We start from the raw sequence: 19,718 nt of genomic DNA, 5'->3' as shown, positions 1-19,718 counted from the left end.
GGCTGAGTACTATTCCACACAACTGCATTTTGATCCAGCAATTCTATTCTTAGGTATTTATCTACGAGAAAGGCCAAACTGTCTAGGCAGAGACTTAGACAGGAGTGTTTATGGCAGTTTTATTCATAACAGCCAAAGAGTGAAACAAACCAAATGTCCGTCAACAGGAAAAGATAACAAACTCTGTTATATTCATACAGTGGAACACTACTCAACAGTTAAAAGGAATGAAGATACACGACATAATGAGGAAACACTTGGATGAATCTAAGTCAATACGTTCAACAAAAGAAGCTGACAAAACAAGAAGTATATACTGCATAATTCCTTATCTAAAGTTCTAGAATAGGCAAAATTAATCTATGGTAAAAAAAATAACAAAAGTGGGGAAAAACGAGAATGGAGGTGGAAACTGATTAGAAGAGGCATGAGGGAATTTTCACGGGTCATGGAAATATTCTGTATCTTAAAAAGTATACAATTAAGACATGTATATTATGTTTATACACACTTTACCTAAAAAGTGAAATATTAAAAACTAACCGTATGACTGATTTGTGTTGCCGTTCAGCAGGAACCAACACAATGCTGTAAAGCAAATTTTCCCCCAAATAAAAAGAAATTTTAAAAACTTAACCAAGGAATAGGTGAGGCAGAGACAGAGCTTTACAAGAAACAAGAATAGCAAAGTTTTTCTGTTTTTAATATTTATTTATTTAGCTCCACCAGGTCTTAAGTTACACCACACGGAATCTTCCATCTTTGTTGTGACATGCAGGATCAAGTTTCCTGAACAGGGATTAAACCCAGGTCTCCTGCATTGGGAGCATGGAGTCTTAGCCACTGGACCACCAGGGAAGTCCCTGGCAAAGTGCTTTTCACGTTGAAACTGGGTGACAGGCACATGGGGGTTCATAATACTATTCTGTATACTTTTTATATCTAGAAATTTTTCCATAAAAAAAGTTTGAGAAGGTCATGTGGTTCTTATTATTTTGTAAGAGGAATAAATGCATTTTAAAAAATACCAAAACATTGGTTTCCATTTAGTCATAAGAAAGGACTGGGATCCCTGATTCTTTATCCTGGAATTCCTGCTGCCAGTTTCCTGCCTGGGAAAATTTCTTTTCCATGTTTCAAAACCTAGATCAGGTACCATTTCCTCTTTGAAGCCTTTCCTAACCCCACTTCTTTTTCTCTGCTGTTTAATTCCTTACATATAAATAACTGAGTACTTCCATTTGTGTTCATATCGTACTGTAGTCTGTCTACTTACCTGTATGTCTCACTTACTAGACATTTTGTCATCTTTTTTTTTTTTTTTTTTTTTTTTCCGATTCCTAACTAAAATAGTCCCTGAAACTGAATGGAACATCTCTGTTAAGATTGGAGATCAAATCTAGAACCTTCCTGGTTTAAAAAAAAGAAACAAAACAAGGCCATCAGAGAGTAAGACAAACTAAGACCTTTAAACCAAGCTGCAGTAACAAAGCAAGAAGTAGTAACTAAGTAACTGATTGAAGCAAGTCAGCAGATAGTAGGAACAAGGAATAGACAGGCACTTCAGTTTTCCCTAAACTTAGCTGTTTTTATTACTTTGGTCTTTCAATTCCCTTGGGAAAGAGACTAAAGATTCTTCACTTCCTTGAGGAAGAAATAGGAATACAGGGGCGCCTTCTGATGCAGCACAAAGTCACTTTTCCTTAGAACAGCTGATAAAGTTGCCGGGGCTACACAGTGTCAGGGCTGGGGTAAGAGCCCAGTTGGCTGTATAAACAGGCCAAGATGCTACCCTTGGTGTATCCTCTCCTTCCAAAAAGGTAGTAACTAATTTCTTCTCCATTTTTCAGAGCCCCTGGCAATGCTAACGTAAAACATCTGTGACAAATGTAGCAGCCAAAGGGCTTTATGAGCAGAATAACTGGAGGAGTCACTAAAAAGGGAGGCATTAAAAGCAAAGCAAAACATGTACTTTAAACAACCTACTGAAGTGCCATGTCGAAAGTTCCATTACGTAAGGTAATACATTTTTACTTAGAATAACAGAATATTTGTGTTGCCCTAACTCATATGTTCAAGTCATCAACCATTTTGGACTACCTGTGCTTCTGTAACCTTTTATCAGTTGCAAAAATTAATATTTGCTTTAATCCAGCACAGAGAACAAGCCATCTCAAACTTCTACTTCCTGTTTGTCTCACGTGAGATACGTTTGTCTTTCTTAGCTAATCACATATTCTCATCTTTTAAAAGAACTTCTCCAGTTTAGTAACTTGTAGTTAGCCAATATTTTCTGTCATACCTATTTAAGAGGAATAAATGAATGATCTTTCAACCCACTGTTTAACTCCTGCTCAAACAGCTTAACAATGATAAGAGTTATCTGACCAGCAATGATGATGCTTACAATAATATAAATACTGGATCTCACTAAATCCATTGGGCTATCATTAAGGTAAATTGTTCTTTCAGGCATTACACAGCTTTAAAGCACAAAGTGTTATCTCCCCAAATGTAGCCAATTCCTAAGTATTTGACATTTTCCCTTCACATAATTACAATGTAATTTCAGTTTATAATGGAGATGCATGTTCACCAAATAGTTCACTTTCCGTGAAGACCAAAAATAGAACAGGGCAAAGGCTAACAGAATTTTGCCATGAGAACGTACCGGCACCGGTCATAGGAAACACCCTCTTCCAACAACACAAGAGAAGACTACACAGGGACATCACCAGATGGTCAACAGTGAAATCAGACTGATTATATTCTTTGCAGCCAAAGATGGAGAAGCCCTATACAGTCAGCAAGAACAAGACTGGGAACTGACTGTGGCTCAGATCATGAAATGTTTATTGCCAAATTCAGACTTAAAGAAAGCAAGGAAAACCACTAGACTATTCAGGTATGACCTAAATCAAATCCCTTACAACTATTTGTCACTATTTGGAAGTGACAAATAGATTCAAGGTATTAGATCTGATAGATAGAGTACCTGAAAAACTATGGGCCGAGGTTCGTGACATTGTACAGGAAACAGGGCTCAAGACCATCTCCAAGAAAAAGAAACACAAAAAGACAAAAGTTCTGTGAGGAGGCCTTACAAACAGCTATGAAAAGAGAAGCAAATATCAAAGGAGAAAAGGAAAGATATACCCATTTGAATGCAGAGTTCCCAGAATAGCAAGGAGAGATAAGAAAGCCTTCCTCAATACAAAGAAACAGAGGAAATAGAGGAAAATAATAGAATGAGAAAGACTAGAGATCTCTTTAAGAAAATTAGAGATACCAAGGGAACTTTTCATGCTAAGATGGGCACAATAAAGGACAGAAATGATATGGACCTAACAGAAACAGAAGATATTAAGAAGAGGTGGCAAGAATACACAGAAAAACTATACAAAAAAGATCTTCATGACCCAGTGAAAAATCACGACGGTGTGCTCACTCACCTAGAGCTAGACATCATGGAATGTGAAGTCTAGTGGACCTTAGGAAGCATCACTATAAACAAAGCTAGTGGAGGTGATGGAACTCCTATTGAGCTACTTCAAATTCTAAAAGATGATGCTGTGAAAATGCTGCACTCAATATGCCAGCAAATTTGGAAAACTCAGCAGTGGCCACAGGACTGGAAAAGGTCAGTTTTCATTCCAATCCCAAAGAAAGGCAATGCCAAAGAATGCTCAAACTACCACACAATTGTACTCATCTCACACACTAGCAAAGTAATGCTCCAAGTTCTCCAAGCCAGGCTTCAACAGTACGTGAACCGTGAACTTCCAGATGTCCAAGCTGGATTTAGAAAAGGCAGAGGAACCAGAGATCAAATTGCCAACATTCACTGGATCACTGAAAAAGCAAGAGAGTTCCAGAAAAACATCTATTTCTGCTTTATTGACTATGCCAAAGCGTTTGACTGTGTGGATCACAATCAACTGTGGAAAATTCTGAAAGAGATGGGAATACCTGACCACCTGACTTGCTTCCTGAGAAATCTGTATGCAGGTCAGGAAGCAACAGTTAGAACTGGACATAGAACAACAGATTGGTTCCAAATAGGGAAAAGAATACATCAAGGCTGTATATTGTCACCCTGCTTACTTAACTTATATGCAGAGTACATCATGAGAAACACTGGACTGGAAGAAGCACAAGCTGGAATTAAGACTGCCAGGAGAAATATCAATAACCTCAGATATCCAGATGACACCACCCTTATGGCAGAAGGTGAAGAACTAAAGAGCTTCTTGATGAAAGTGAAAGAGGAGAGTGAAAAAGTTGGCTTAAAATTCAACATTCAGAAAACTAAGATTATGGCATCTGGTCCCATCACTTCATGGCAAACAGATGGGGAAACAGTGGAAACAGTGATAGATTTTATTTAGGGGGGTTCCAAAATCACTGCAGATGGTGACTGCAGCCATGAAATTAAAAGACACTTGCTCCTTGAAAGAAAAAGTATGACAAACCTAGACAGCTGAGTAACAAGCAGAGACACTGACAACCAAGGTCCATCTAGTCAAAGCTATGGTTTTTCCAGTAGTCACGTATGGATGTGAGAGCTGGACTATAAAGAAAGCTGAGCGCCAAAGAATTGATGCCTTTAAACTGCGGTGTTGGAGAAGACTCTTGAGAATCCCTCGGATAGCGAGGAGATCCTACCAGTCCATCCTAAAGGCAATCGGTCCTGAATATTCATTGGAAGGACTGATGCTGAAGCTGAAACTCCAATACTTTGGCCATCTGATGTGAGAAACTGACTCATCTGAGAAGATCCTGATGCTGGGAAAGATTGAAGGTGGGAGAAGAGGACGACAGAGGATGAGATGGTTGGATGGCATCACCGAATCAATGGACGTGAGTTTGGGGAAACTCCAGGAATTGGTGATGGACAGGGAGGCCTGGCGTGCTATAGTCCATGGGGTCACAAAGAGTCGGACACAACTGAGTGACTGAACTGAACTGAAATCGAAACAACTTCTCCTGATGCTGCCTGCCTGATAACTAGAGTTGACTGGTTAATTAACTACAGAAAAAGAAGGCGGCAGGGGTAAGAATAATTCTTACTATTTTCTGCTTTGGAATTTATGTGTACTTACATATGACAATCAATCTTCCTAAATGTTTGGTTCAGTCTATGAAAATATCAGGACTCATTTCATTTTTCAGAACACATACAACAGATATAAGGAAAATGCTATCTCTAAAAACATCCTGGGTGACAAGAAAAAAGCAGCATGGAGTTTATACCTTATTTAAGCAACCTAAAAGAACAGACAATGTATACATGGATAAATAAGAACTGCCCATTGTGCTTCTCTATAGTAGGGAAATCCTACCTACCAGGATGGCTATGAGGAAGGTCACTACTGATTTATACTTAGCAAAGCACCTTACTAACATGTAACTAAAAATCCTGAGTATGGCTACGAGGGCTACCTGTGACATGGGAAGGGAAGTCTAATTATTTTGATTATGTTTAGCACATATAAAGGGGCTTCCAAGGTGGCTCATTTGTAAAGAATTCACCTGCCAAGAAGGAGATGTGGGTTCGATCCCTGGTTCAGGAAGATCCCCTGGAAAAGGAAATGGCAACCCACTTCAGTATTCTTGCCTGGGAAATCCTACTGACAGAGGAGCCTGGAGGCTACAGTCCATGGGATTGCAGAGTCAGACAGGACTTAGTGACTAAACAACAACAAAGCATATATACAGTTCCCTATCTTCATCTTTGGTCCTAAAATCCACAGGTTCCAGCTGGAAGTGCTTAAGGCAGGGCAATGAAGGCTCTGCAGTGGCAAATGGGTTCTGAGCCTGGGTCTTTCTTGCTGGAAACATTAAAAATTCAGCAAAAGGGATAGAGACCACATACAACTGGATGCTGAAAGCAACTCGAAGCAGGGAATAAAAAGGAATACTAAAGAGAAAGACATTAAAAAAAAAAAGCTTTCTACACTAGAGGTGCTGTAGTTTAAAAAACTGTGTCACCAGGCAAATACAGAAGAGTACTTGCTATTTATTACATTAGAACAAAAGCCTCTTGGTCCCTTCGCTTCTAAGTTGGACACCAAAGCTGATAATTTGTCTAGGCAGACTCCTCCAATCCCTCAAATAATGAGCCAAAGAAGCTCCTTGACCACTACTCCCATCTCCCCAACATCCACCCCAAGTCTCCACCCCCAAGTCACTGCATCTGATGCTTTAGCGACGAGCAGCATTAAATCGCCAATTAATTCCTTTTCGTAGTGAAGGACAACGTGAAAAGACACACCTGCATCTGTGTGAAAATCTGAGCTTTCTGGCACTCTTCCAGACTGGGCCCAAACGCAGCCATCACGTGCTCCTCTGTTCCGATCATCTGCACAATTTCCTGGTCACTCTCAACACCCATGGCCTAGGAAGGGAAGAAAAGATAGAAGAGTGTGGGCTTTGTGTTAACTCACTGACATTTGCTTATGCTAATCTGGCATTGTTTGTGGGTATTACTTCTAAGCAAAAGCTAGCTCTTTTCTCAGAAACGGTGCCATCTGGCATTGGCAGCCACAGCCCAAGCTGCAGAAGAACCTGAAACAGAAATTTTGATGAGGAAGAAGAAAAACAAACATTCTCAAGCACTTTCTGCATGTGTACTATCTCCTACAATTTATAAGTATCCAAGGAAGTGGGGCGGTAGAGTGGAGACCCTGGTCACAGTTACAAAGGCAAACTGAAAAAAGAGAAAACAAAACAAAAGCAGTAAATCAGAAAATATGCGTGGCGGGAAATAAACAGAACCCTCAAAGAGTTTTGCCCCAAGATTTTCTGAGAACTGTCAAATCATGCACCTTTAGGCTCAAAGAATTTTTCCTAGAGGATGTTTTACCTCACTATTCTAGAGATATCAAGCTCTACTTTCTGTAGGTTTTTAATGAGATTTTATAAAACCAAGAACACCATTAGGTTTTAAAAACCCATTTATCTTTAAGTGTTTCAAGGTGGCAGCCAGCAACGCAGGTCTTTGTAGATTCCATATGGTCGTTCTAAGGCTCACTCCTTCACACATTTGCCTGGCGTTCTGCCACATCAAGAAATAGAGCATAATCTGACTAAACCTATCCTGGCAGAAAAGTAATCCACTTCTAAGCAGTTAGGGGAAAAGTTACATTTGTATTCAAATTCTTCCTTTACCTAGGCAGAGAAAAGAGAACCAGGGGTACTCGTCTATTAAACTTTGACAGTCTAGTTCTTAGCTCTTCTCCACACACAAGACAGGGAAAATCAAATTTTGAGTCTGATGCAGAACACGGAGAGCATCACGCTGGGCACAATGGAAGGGACATCTCTTCAAAGTTGACAGCGAATGTCAACAGGCCTGACGACCGCTACTGCACATCACCTCCTCCACCTGACTTTCTTCATTTCTGTCATGACAGGGCAAACCAGGTCCCTTCCAGCTCCACATTCCACCACTCTGCATTTGAATTTTAATAGTCTGTATCATACAAATTCAATTTGGATATCTTAGGATCAGATGTAAGCTTACTGAGAGTTTCGAAGCTTGCTAGGACAGTTGCTGTTGTTCAGTTGCTCAGTGGTGTCCGACTCTTTGCGACCCCAAGGACTGCAGCACACCAAGCTCCCCTGTCCTTCACCATCTACCAGAGTTTGCTCAAACTCGTGTCCTTTTAGTCGTGATGCCATCCAACCATCTCATCCTGTGTTGTCCCCTTCTCCTCCAGCCTTCAGTCTTTTCCAGCATCAGGGTCTTTTCCAGTGAGTCAGCTCTTTGCATCAGGTGGCCAAAGTATTGAGGCTTCAGCTTCAGCATCAGTCCTTCCTTCAGGATTGACTGGTTTGATCTCCTTGCAGTCCAACAGACTCAAGTGTCTTCTCTAGCACCACGATTTGAAAGCATCAGTTCTTTGGTGCTCAGCTTTCTTTATAGTCCAACTCTCACATCCATACATGACTACTGGAAAAATCATAGCTTGGACCATATGGACCTTTGTCAGCAAAGTAATGTCTCTGCTTTTTAATATGCTGTCTAGGTTTGTCATAGTTTTTCTTCCAAGGAGCAAATGTCTTCTAATGTTGTGGCTGCAGTCACCATCCACAGTGATTATGGAGCCCAAGAAAAGAAAATCTGTCACTGTTTCCACTTCTTCCCCATCTATTTGCCATGAAGTGATGGGACCGGATGCCATGATCTTAGTTTTTTGAATGTTGAGTTTTAAGCCAACTTTTTCACTCTCTTCTTTCACCCTCATCAAGATGCACCTCTGCTTGGGTACGGGCTAAACTTAATGACTCACTTCTACAGATAAAAGGTAGAAACCACCGTATGACTCTGGAGCCTGGATCACAAAGGTACTACAGCTTCTTGCTCGCTCCTCTGGGGACCAGTGGCCATGTCATGGAGACACTCCAGCTCCCATGAAAGGGCCAGCAGTGAGGAGCCAGGTCTCTTACCCTGATAGTCAGCCACCTCCAGCTCCAATCCAGTCTTCAGATGACTGAAGCCTTAGCTGACACCTCGCCTCATGAAAGACCCTGAGCCAGGACTAAGTCTAGCAAGGCCCAAAGCCCTGACCAACAGAGACTCTGCTGCGATTGTTACTCAGCACAGATAACTAATGAACCAACTTTGGGGGTTAAATCCACTAAACTTAATATTTTAAGCGTACAGCTTGTTTTGAAAAATTTTTTTGTTTCGTGAACAAAGTGAAGAAGTTTTGAGGATACAAACCTTTTTTTTATATGCTAATTTTCACATCAGTTTTCATGTCTTTTTTATCTCTGATACAATGCATTTATTCAAATGGACACTAGACAGCAACTCTAAACACTACACAAATTCATTAAAACACAGTCTTCCTGGGACTTCCCTAGTGGTCCAGTGGTTAAGAATCCACCTTTCAATGCAGGGGACAAGGGTTTGATCCCTGGTCAGTGAACGAAGATGACACGTGCAATGGAGCTACTAAGGCTACGTGAACTAGAGAAGCCTGTGTGCCTCCATGAAGACCCAGTACAGTCAAAAAAAGAAAACACACACACACATTTAGTCTTTCGTGGATTAAAGAAGAACAATTCTAAAAAATTATCAGCTCTAATTTAAAAAAAGAACATCCTAGATTATCCTTTATCCAAACACAGAGTTACATCTACTCTGGTGGTGATGGCATATATCTGGTACCATCTACCCTTTGTGGTCTGCCAAGGAGCCACACAGAAATAACAGATGACAGTTCTTCTGTATGAAAAACCAGTTAGAATATGTTAATTTTTACCTGTTAATCTCTCAAAATAATGGGTTTCATGAAACCAACATATTTTTACAAAAACACTAAGGCAATAAATAGTTTGCAGTCATCTTTCTCTAAAATCTTGAATGTAAAACTTTGTACCTTAGGAGTCTCACTTCTCAGGGAAAGCCCAAACACTGAAGAAAACCAACCAACCAAACAAACAAAAAACAACCCCACACTAAAGGAGATGAGATCTGTGTAGAAAAAGTACCAAACCAAGGAGGCAAAACAATACAGCAGGAAAAGGCTTCGTTGAAACAAACAGAATCCTAGCGCTGAAACAGCAGACGCATTCTGGGCCAGCCCCCTTTCATTCGGCAAGACAACACCTAAACCACGTGAAGGTCACCGTTTGTCACCTTAATACTTTGTAGCTCAGTAATCTCCAAGCCAAAAAGAGAGTGTTCTTGATTGTCTCTTTTGGTGTTTAATAATAATGAAAGAGTCTTCCCTTGAAGCTGCCACTTCAAGTTGCCCTGATGCTGATCTAAGGAGCAAGTCTATAATTGCACAAAACTCTCGAGCAGCCTAACATGAATCTAAACAGACTGCTTAGGCCTTCCAAATATTTTTAAGCTATGAAACAAAGATATGTCACACAGTAAATGACACCATATATGCAGAAAGAATCTGTGGCAGAGCTTAGCTCTAAAAGCCCTAAACTCTTCCTATATCAGATCACTGAAACACACAGCGATAACTCAGTCAGGTCATCATCAATAGTGCTCCAGCTCCGAAGATGGAAGTGACTTTATGACTATTTAGCCTTCGGAAGTCACAGCTACAAATAAATGACATATTGCTATGGAAACGACAGCAAAATGCCCAACCATTTTGCTCTACAGACATAATTTAGACATCTGAAAACCAGCCTTATCTGGAACTCTGTACTCCAGATATCTGAAATCATTTCACCTAACGAGTAAGTCAAAAGTGAAGTCTATTCAATAATCTCATGAAAAAATAGCAGAGATAATACGTTTCCACAGAAGGTCACCCAGTCTGGCGATCAGCAATAACAAGAAAAATAAGGGGACATGCTCTTTAAAAAGTGGCAGGAAGTCTTCTCCTTGGATATCCACTCAGTGTTTTTTAGAGACAGAAAGAAGAATACTAATGAGCAGAAGAGAATGATACGCAAGCTAATGGTGATATGTTGCAACATATCATGTGAAGAAGGAAAAATGGTAAGTTCTTAAAATAACTAACATTCAGAAACCAGAGATTTTTCTTTAGACAGAAATCAACCTATCATTACCAGAAGCAGTCCACACAGATAACAAAAGAACTGCATTCGCTCACTTGAACTCTGTAATTTTTTTCTCTTTAAAGACCAAAAATTTCAAAATTATGCAATGCCCAGCCCCCTTGATATCTGTCCTTTTTTTCCATAAAAATCTTCAGGCTGCAGATGCCGTCACAGCACAATTGCTGAATACTGAGGCGTACAAAAAATAAAAGTGGGGAAGATTCATGGGCAGCAGAACCTTTGTTGTGATTCAAGTCCATAAATAAGGCTGATCTAGGTCTTAAAAGCTTTATCCATCATATTCAGACTCAGCATGGAGTCTGGAAACCCTGCTGCTTCTGTCACTTTTAGCCAATTGTTGGCTACAATCAACAACCATCAAGTTCTAATGACTGTCAAGGTCTATGTTAGGGCCACACAACACAAAAAGAGAAATGATGTGACTTTTCTGGTAGCCTACTTTATTTTCCTGGGCTTCTGACATTAAATGTGTAAAGAGGACTCACTAAAAAGAAACCATTGTCTTTCTACGCAGTCTACTTTGCAAAAAATATATTATCTCATTTGCTCTTTAAAGAACCCCACCTTAGGTAAAAGGCTCACTTTAGATGAGTTATCCAAGACTCAGGAAGACTGGGAAATCTATCCAAGGCCACAGAGACTAGTAAGTGAAGAGACTAGAAATCAACCTGGATCTGCCTGATTGTAAGACATCCAATATTCATTCTGTGCTGCCTCCCAAATGGGAAGGTCTTAACAGTGGTTAACAAGCAAGGTCATTAAAACAACTCTATAGTGAGAGACCTAAAAAAAGTGACTATGTGTGACCAATGTAGTCATTTGACCTAAAAATGTTCAAATATTTATTTTAGTTAGTATACACTGCTGATGAAAATGTAATGAATACATTTAGGGGAAAAATTAAACAACATGTACAAGTTTTTAAATATATATATAATCCCACTCCCAGGAATTAAGTCTCACAAAACAACAGCAACACATACAAACATGTATGTATAAGGACGCCCAGTGCTGTGCATGAGTGAAACTTTAGGAAAAAAAGATACCTACATGTCCCACTATAGGAATTTGCTTAAGTAGATTATATTATATACAATATGGATTCTATACAATACCTAGTAAAAATAATGATATGGATTTTATTTATAGATGAGGAAATTTATTCAAAATTCATTGCTAGGTGAAAAAAGTAAAATAAAATCAATGTGTATATTTCAAAAGCAAAGAAAAAAGGTCTTAAAAAACTTTATCCAATGTTGCTACACTTTTTAGTGACTTTCTCAATTCAACGTAAGGACTATTTTACAATCAGAAAGGGAAAAGCTGGAAATCTCAACTACTGGCTGCATAAAGATGCACATTATTAACTTATAGCCCCATTCTAGAAAGGTTAAGTCAGCTATGAATATATGTATACATTTACAACATAATATTAAGTTTGACAGAAAAAAACTGTCTTACCAAACTTTTGTCACCTACCCAAGTAAAGTATTTAAAAGTTTTCTGGTTTTAATGCATCCATGTGTCTAATGATCCATTTTCCACATGAGTGACACAGTATCTGCGTTATAATTAATTTGTAATTTCTGGTCTAGGGAAAGCAGTCCTACACATCTTTATAAGCTCTGAAATTGTCCATAAAAGTCCTTCTGATGCATGGTAACATACTGCCCTCTGCTGGAGATGTAATTTCACATAGGTAAAATTTATCCACTAAACCTCACTCTGTACACAAGATACTGCGTTGGGCAACGTGGGATTCCCTTCAAGAAAAGACAGAATTACTTTTACAAAAATTCTTTTACAAAAATTATAATTACAAATAACATAAACTTCAAAGAAAGGTAATAAGAAGTAAATTTTAAAATTCTCAGTGGACATGAGTTTGAGCAAGCTCCAGGAGATGGTGACGGACAGGGAAGCCTGCTGTGCTGCAGTCCATGGGGTTGCAGAGAGTTGGATACAACTGAGTGACTGAACAGTAAATACCACTAAAACATTATTTCTACAGGAAAATGTCTTTTGGGTTCTAAGTCAACAATTCACAGAGAAGATTTTAAAAATCAGATTTAGCTTAAAGATTCGTTATCTATGAAAAAATTCACAGGAATCCCAAAGTCCATAAAAAAAGAACAAAAGACTCAGATCATCCTCTTTGACCTAGAAAATTGAACTTCTAGAAACTTAGCCTACAGATATCCTTGCCCTGTATAAAATATTACAGCAGCTTTGAAATAGCAAGAGCTGTGTGTCCATTGATAAGACAATGGTTAAATAAATTATGGTATACCTATAAGTGGAACCATTAAAAAAAAAAACACTAGCTGTATATGAATTAATAAAACTCTATCTTCAAGATGTAAGTTACCAAAAAAAAAAAAAAAAAAGGCGAAGTGCAAAATAGGGTGCAGTGTATGTAAGTGAAAGAAAGTGAAATCGCTCACTCGTGTCCAACTCTCTGCAACCCCGTGGGACTGTAGCCTACCAGGCTCCTCTGTCCATTGGATTTTCCAGGCAACAGTACTGGAGTGGGCTGCCGTTTCCTTCTCCAATGTAAGGAAAAACAAAAAAAGAAACCTACAACATACTCAGGTGCTGTACATGCATAGACTAGCTCTACAGGGATGCACCAGAAACCAGTGTTCCTGGGTAGGACAACTGTGTTTTTAGGTACAGGTGGGTGAGAGGCCTACTCATTACTATACATCCTTTTGTATCTTTGGAAATCCTTATTGTGTTTCCGTTTTAAAGAATAGATCACTACTCTTAAAAATACCCGAACCCCAGCCTCACTAGCTTTCAATTTAGATTACATGCCTGATAATTTCTCTATGTCACAGATCTTTACATTCCTACAACTCCTTGTGCTCAATTTTCTACCTATATATGAAAATAAACCATAAAAACTTTATAACTTTCAGAAGATATTTGCAGGCTCAATTTTTCTAACCTATATATAAAAATAAAAGTATAAAAGAATTCTTTATAATTTTCAAATGATACTTGCAGACTCACCTTAAATATGATGACAATGGGTATATCTTCTGACAAAGTATTATGTCTCAAATAAAACCGTCCTTGTTTCACAGCCATATTGGTTCTGCTTTTCTTCTCATGAGTAGAGCTATAAGAAAACACAGTTGGTTAAACTACATCCCCACCTAGTTTCGAGCTAGTAACATGCAAGAGCAATAACTACTAATCAATAAGGTTCCAGTGATCAGCAACGATCAGTAAGGTCCTTCCAAACATGTACCTTTTAAAGACACACAACTCCTCTCCAGCCTCCTCTGCCACTTCCATGAACATTTTAGAACACTAGAATTGTTTCTTTAGCTGTGAGATTATGACAGAAGTTCTGTGGGTGAATAAGCAACAATCACCAATTCATTTTAACCTACTTCACTTTGATTCCACCTGAACTGCTTTGTTCAAATATGGGATATATTTCTGATCAATTTTATACATTTGAAAAGAAAAACTTTAAAATGAGCCTACACCACAATGGAAAAACCACAAGGAAATGAATGAATACTATGAATTTTTAAATTAATAATCCAATAAAACATACTATAGTTTCGATATACAGTGAAGCCAAAAGAAACTAAGGAATCTCCTATTGATATCTCAGCTGAAACTCTCCTGATGGATTTAAAAACATTTCCCAGCTTTAATCCACCACAATAACAACACATACTGATCACCTATTACATACTGTGCACTGTTATTCACTCTATGAACATTAGCTCTAATCTCCTACACACTAACACTTATTTTGCAGTGTTGTCCCTAAATCATGTACGAAAGAAACCAAGGCTTAGAGAAGTTAAATATTGTAATTTTGCCCCCAAGTGCCTCACGGCTAGTAAACAACTGTGGGATTCAAATCCGGATTGCTCTGGCTTCAAAAGCTGCATACAACAGGAAGATGTGGGTTGCAGAATTATTACATCTTGATCCAAATGCTGGCTTCCTCTGATGGTCAATGTCACCCTGTGAGCAAGGCCTGTTACTCACCTGAAAATAACAGCACTTATCTTGGAGGGCAGAGGTGACGAATATATATAATGCACCTAATACACTCTCTGGCTCCTACTAACTGCTCAACAAATGGGCACTATTGTTAGTGTCTCTTCACCAGACAGAAAAATTCAGAAACTCCAAGCTGAGCCGTTCATTATAAGTCATCAGAAGAGAAACTCTATTTCATACTGACATCTTACCCATGCCACATAACTTTTATTCCCAGAACTTTTAACTTTTTTAAAAAGTTCCTTTAATGCTGTGTTAGTCACTCAGTGTCCAACTCTTTGTGACCCCATGGACTGCAGCCAAGTTCAACTTGGATAAAATAACTAATGGCCTTTTGAACAATGTCTTGCACTTTTCATTACCGAAAATTTTAAATCAGTACTCTATGACACAGGCTTACACAACCAATTGAATGCTAGATAGTTTAAATATCACACTCGCTGTTATAGAAGAGAAATAACGGGCTACCTCTGTATTCAGTGATCGCCATCTGACACCAATGGGATGATCAATATTTTGTAAGAACAACAACTCTGCCATCCATACCTGGTAACTGAAGCACCCACAGCCCCTTTTCTGTCGGCCTCCACAATGATCCTGTTCTTAGACAGTTGCTCTTGGATAAGAATAACTTTTTCTACTCCTTTAACGATGAAGTAGCCCCCTGCCAGAGGGAAACAAGAAAAATATCACCAGCCATTCTTCCAACAGCATGACTGAGCAATGGCAGCGAGCTCCTAGTCTTTCTACTGGGTTGGCCAAAAGGTTAATTTGTATTTTTCTATAACATCTTAGAGGAAAATCCAAACGAACTTATCAGCTGACTCAATACCATCGCCTTATGGTGCTGAGAGACAGTAGCCCAGTCGTGTCTGACTCTTTGCAACCCCATGGACTATAGCCTGTCAGGCTCCTCTGTCCATGGAATTCTCCAGACAAGAATACTGGAGTAGGCTGTCATTTCCTTAATTTAAAGGGGTTTGTCAACATTGTTTTACAAATTGTTAACAGTCTCAGCACATGATTTAAACAAATGAGCCACAAGATAAATTTCTGGAGGACAGGAATGCATCTTAGTGGTCTATGGATCATTAGGACCTGACATATGAGAAGTGAGTGGAAAAAAAAAGCCAAATAAATTAGTCTTCAGATTTCATAAGCACAGAAATAACTGACAATCTTCAATATAAATTAAAATTCGCTCCAAGTTTTCTAACAAATCATTGACACTGGCAGATTAAGATCAGGTTTCCAAAATATAGTCTATGCTTGACAAAACTCATAAAACATTATGTTATGCTTTTTTGCACACAATCCAGAATGGGATAAAGTGAGACTGTTTTACCTTCAGAATATAAGCAAAAACAAGGCAATATATTTGATTTATGGGACATCTTATCATTGCTCTAGTAAAGCCACATTCTGTGTTATCCTCTTTCTAAAACCTTCTGGGATTCTACATCAGTCGCTCAGTCGTGTCTGACTTTTTGTGACTCCATGGTCTATACAGTCCATGGAATTCTCCAGGCCAGAATATTGGAGTGGGTAGCCTTTCCCTTCCCAACCCAGGCATCAAACCCAGGTCTCCCACACTGCAGGCGGATTCTTTACCAGCTGAGCCACAAAGGAAGCCTAAGACTACTGGAGTGGGTGGCCTATCCCCTCCCCAGTGAATCTTCCCAACCCAGGAATTGAACCAGGGTCTCCTGCATTGCAGGCAGATTCTTTAACAACTGAGCTATCAGGGATACAATATATGCAACTATAAAGGAACTAGATTAACCATTAACTAAATCAAAGTGAAACATGAATTAAGGAATTAAAAGAACATTCTGAAAATTGCTGAGCATGAAGCTTAAAAAAAACTGCCTAGAAATAAGTACGAAAATATAACTTTAAAAAATTTAAACAGAAGACTCATTTTTTGCCCAGATATGGCATTCAAAACATCCAGAAGTGAGCTACTTGTGTCTTTTCAGATGAGATAGACAAAGAACTTCATGAGATTATTTTTGAATTTTTAAGCATACCAAAAAACACCAAGCAAATAGACAGCCTGATAAACCACAGCAATAAACCAGAAGGTCCTGGGTGTTCACTGGAAGGACTGATGTTGAAGCTGAAACTCCAGTGTACTGGCCACCTGATGCGAAGAGCTGACTCATTTGAAAAGATCCTGACGTTGGGAAAGACTGAGGGCAGGAGGAGAAGGGGACGACAGAGGATGAGACGGTTGGATGGCATCACTGACTCAATGGACATGGGTTTGGGTGAATTCCGGGAGTTGGTGATGGGACAGGGAGGCCTGGCGTACTGCGGTTCATGGGGTCACAAAGAGTCGGACATGACTGAGCGACTGAACTGAACTGAACTGAGGTATTAGAGTTTTAAGCCTGAAATAAAAGAGGAAACAACATATCTTTAAAAATACAGACTAACAGAATAAAGTTGGAACCAAACTGTTGTATGTTTTGCAAACAAAATTTTATCCTAATTCACTAAAAGAAAGGCTGATCTTGTTTCTGAGAAACAATGGTAAATCAACAGCAAGAGTAAAACAAAAGCAAAAAAAAAAAAAAAAAAGGAAGGAAGTGGAGGGGAAATCTAAGAAATCACACCTACCTGGATCTAAAGGACATTCATTCAGTTTAGCAAATTCTGCTGGTGTTTTTCCTGTAAGAACACAGTTTGAACTACGCAGCATTATGGGCATTCTGTTTGAAATAAAACAAAAAGAAAATATATTCAGATGGTCACTGGCAAAAAGGCTGAACAGAACACAAGCTGGCCAGTGCACACACCACTGAGGGATCTGCATTCCTGTCGGACATTTGAGGAAAGGCAGAGGGATGGTGGGAGAGAGCTGAGCGAAATGAAGTTACATCCTCAGGCTCACTGTTTTTCTGGTACAGATATCAAAAACCCAAATCCATGGTTCCCTCCAACTTTGCAGACAAGCCTGAGTGACAGTCAACAAATGGCAGCAAGTCTTCATTCGTGGAAAACAAAGTGGCTCGCCTTAGTCACATAGAAACAGCCCTATGAATCAAAGTGTAAGGAACCAGAGACTCTCAGAACTAACCAGGCGGTTCTGAAAAAGAACTAAGATTTAACTGGACACAAGTATGGTCCATTTATAAGAGAATTTCTTCTAATACTGATAAACAGTTGTGCTAAAACAAAGATTAATATTTTTTTAATATCCCGATTTCTTTTTCTAAGTGAAGAATGAGGAGAATATAGCCAAGTGAGCAATGTCTTAAGTATCTTCTATTTACCTGATAGAGGTACCAGCATAGCACATGACACTAACAGGTAGCTGGTGCATATTTGATGAACAAATGGATGTTTATTGAGCTCTTGGCTTAATAATAAACAAATGCATGTTTATTAAGTTATTTTGAGGCAAGGGGCAACACTTGAGTGGCAATTATTTGTGTTGTGTTTAAAGTCCAACATCATTATTAACCACACAATATTGTGGATCCGGTCCATTTCTACAGGAGAGTCGATACACCTCCCTAATTAGGAAAAGCAGGCAGCAAAAATGCCAGCTGGTGCTATCATTTCCAAACTTGTCCTGGGCAAATAACTTCTTCCCTAAATACTGCTATGAACATTCATTCTTCCAAGAAAACTCAAAATATGTAAAAATCCATCAAGAAGACTGGCCCAGGAGAGTTGAATGAAATGCTGTCTTACCTAGTGCTTCCCTAACAGCCTGGAGTTACAGGAGGAAATGGAAGCAGTTTCCTTAACCTCACAATTGAAACACAACAACGTGATGAACGCTGCTCCAAGTGTTTTACATGTACTGACTCAGGACCGATAAAGCAACCCGGTGAAGGAGGCTCCATTCCCCCACATTTCAGACGAGAGAACGGGGCAAGGAGAGTGTCGGTCACCTCACAGGGCATTACGCAGGCAGCGTCAGGCCTCACCTGCCAATGGGTAAGGCATTACGGATGATCCTCTGGCTGCCTCGGGTGTACTCGATATCCACTGTGATGGGAGCGGAGTACGTCATGTCCCGCAATCGGCACTGGAAGAGAATCACACAATCACTGCTCCTCCTCTGGGGAAAGAATGGGTCCCAACAGCCTCGAAGAGCCAATCTCAAGCAGTAGTAAGGTCCATGCTGGACTCTGACCTCTCCATGGTACCCAGCTGCCCACGTGCTTCCTTAAGGGAACTGGGAGTTATGACCTTACCTTCTCCATGAGGGGACAATGCCAATCATGGATCTAGGCATTGCCACAGCATCCCTGCCCCTGACAGCCCAAAAATGGGACAATAAATCTTGGACTGAGTCTCTTCTCCCTGACCTGATGTTATCACCAGTCTCCTTCCACATCTCTGAAGCCGTTAGATCCTTCTTTGCAAACTGGGACCTTGGAAAGTCATCAGCGGCTTACTCAAAACAGTTAACAACCAGTTCAGTGACTGAACACACACACATAATTGAAGTATGTACACACACAAACTAAAAAAATTAAACTGTATCTCCTTGTTTTCTTCAAATAAACTAAACTATATCATAAAATTCCTTTGCAAGTGGCATGTCAGAGCATGAATCACTCAAACTTGTCATTGTAACAGTTTCTGAATCACTTGCAGAACTTTTGGAATGGTTGGTGCGAGCTTTACTTTTACATGGCCAGGACTCACTAAGTGATGCCCTCACACGGGCCATGATTGGACACAGGAAACCCACCAGAATCTTCCGAAGACTTCTCTATTATACTGAAGGTCATCAGTTGGCTTGTGGTCTCAAAAAGAGAATTCCTCTGAAACTCAGTCATATAATTCATGATGCTGAATTCTCTCTTGGGCTTTTACTAAACCAAAGACAGATATAAACTTTTTTCTAGCCTAATTGTGCCTAGGGTTTTAAAACAGTCACTTCAGTTGTGTCCAATATTTTGTGACCCCATGGACTGTAGCCCGCCAGGTTCTTCTATCCATGAAATTCTCCATGCAAGAACACGGGAATGGGTTGTGCCCACTCCAGTTAAGTGCCATTTCCTTCTCCAGGGGATCTTCCCAACCCAGGGACAGAAACCCGGGTCTCCCACATTGCAGGCAGATTCTCCACTATCTGAGCTACCAGTAAAGCCCTATTATTG

At 39.6% G+C, this 19,718-nt stretch overlaps 1 protein-coding gene across 1 annotated transcript in view; it reads right to left on the bottom strand.

The window, feature by feature from the left end:
- POLR3B (RNA polymerase III subunit B) overlaps positions 1–19,718 on the bottom strand; it is a 114,707-nt gene that overhangs the window by 82,327 nt on the left and 12,662 nt on the right. The window contains exons 6-10 of the mRNA XM_005680575.3: positions 18,534–18,634; positions 17,215–17,306; positions 15,139–15,256; positions 13,576–13,684; positions 6,275–6,397 (exon numbers count right to left, since the gene is read on the bottom strand). Coding sequence (XP_005680632.1) covers positions 6,275–6,397; positions 13,576–13,684; positions 15,139–15,256; positions 17,215–17,306; positions 18,534–18,634 — 543 coding nt within the window. The remainder of the gene's footprint in view (positions 1–6,274; positions 6,398–13,575; positions 13,685–15,138; positions 15,257–17,214; positions 17,307–18,533; positions 18,635–19,718) is intronic.

Source organism: Capra hircus, chromosome 5 (assembly GCF_001704415.2).
Source record: "Capra hircus breed San Clemente chromosome 5, ASM170441v1, whole genome shotgun sequence".
Classification (NCBI taxonomy): domain Eukaryota; kingdom Metazoa; phylum Chordata; class Mammalia; order Artiodactyla; family Bovidae; genus Capra; species Capra hircus.
The sequence above is the reverse complement of the archived record's forward strand: the minus strand, read 5'-3'. Positions and strand labels throughout refer to the sequence as shown.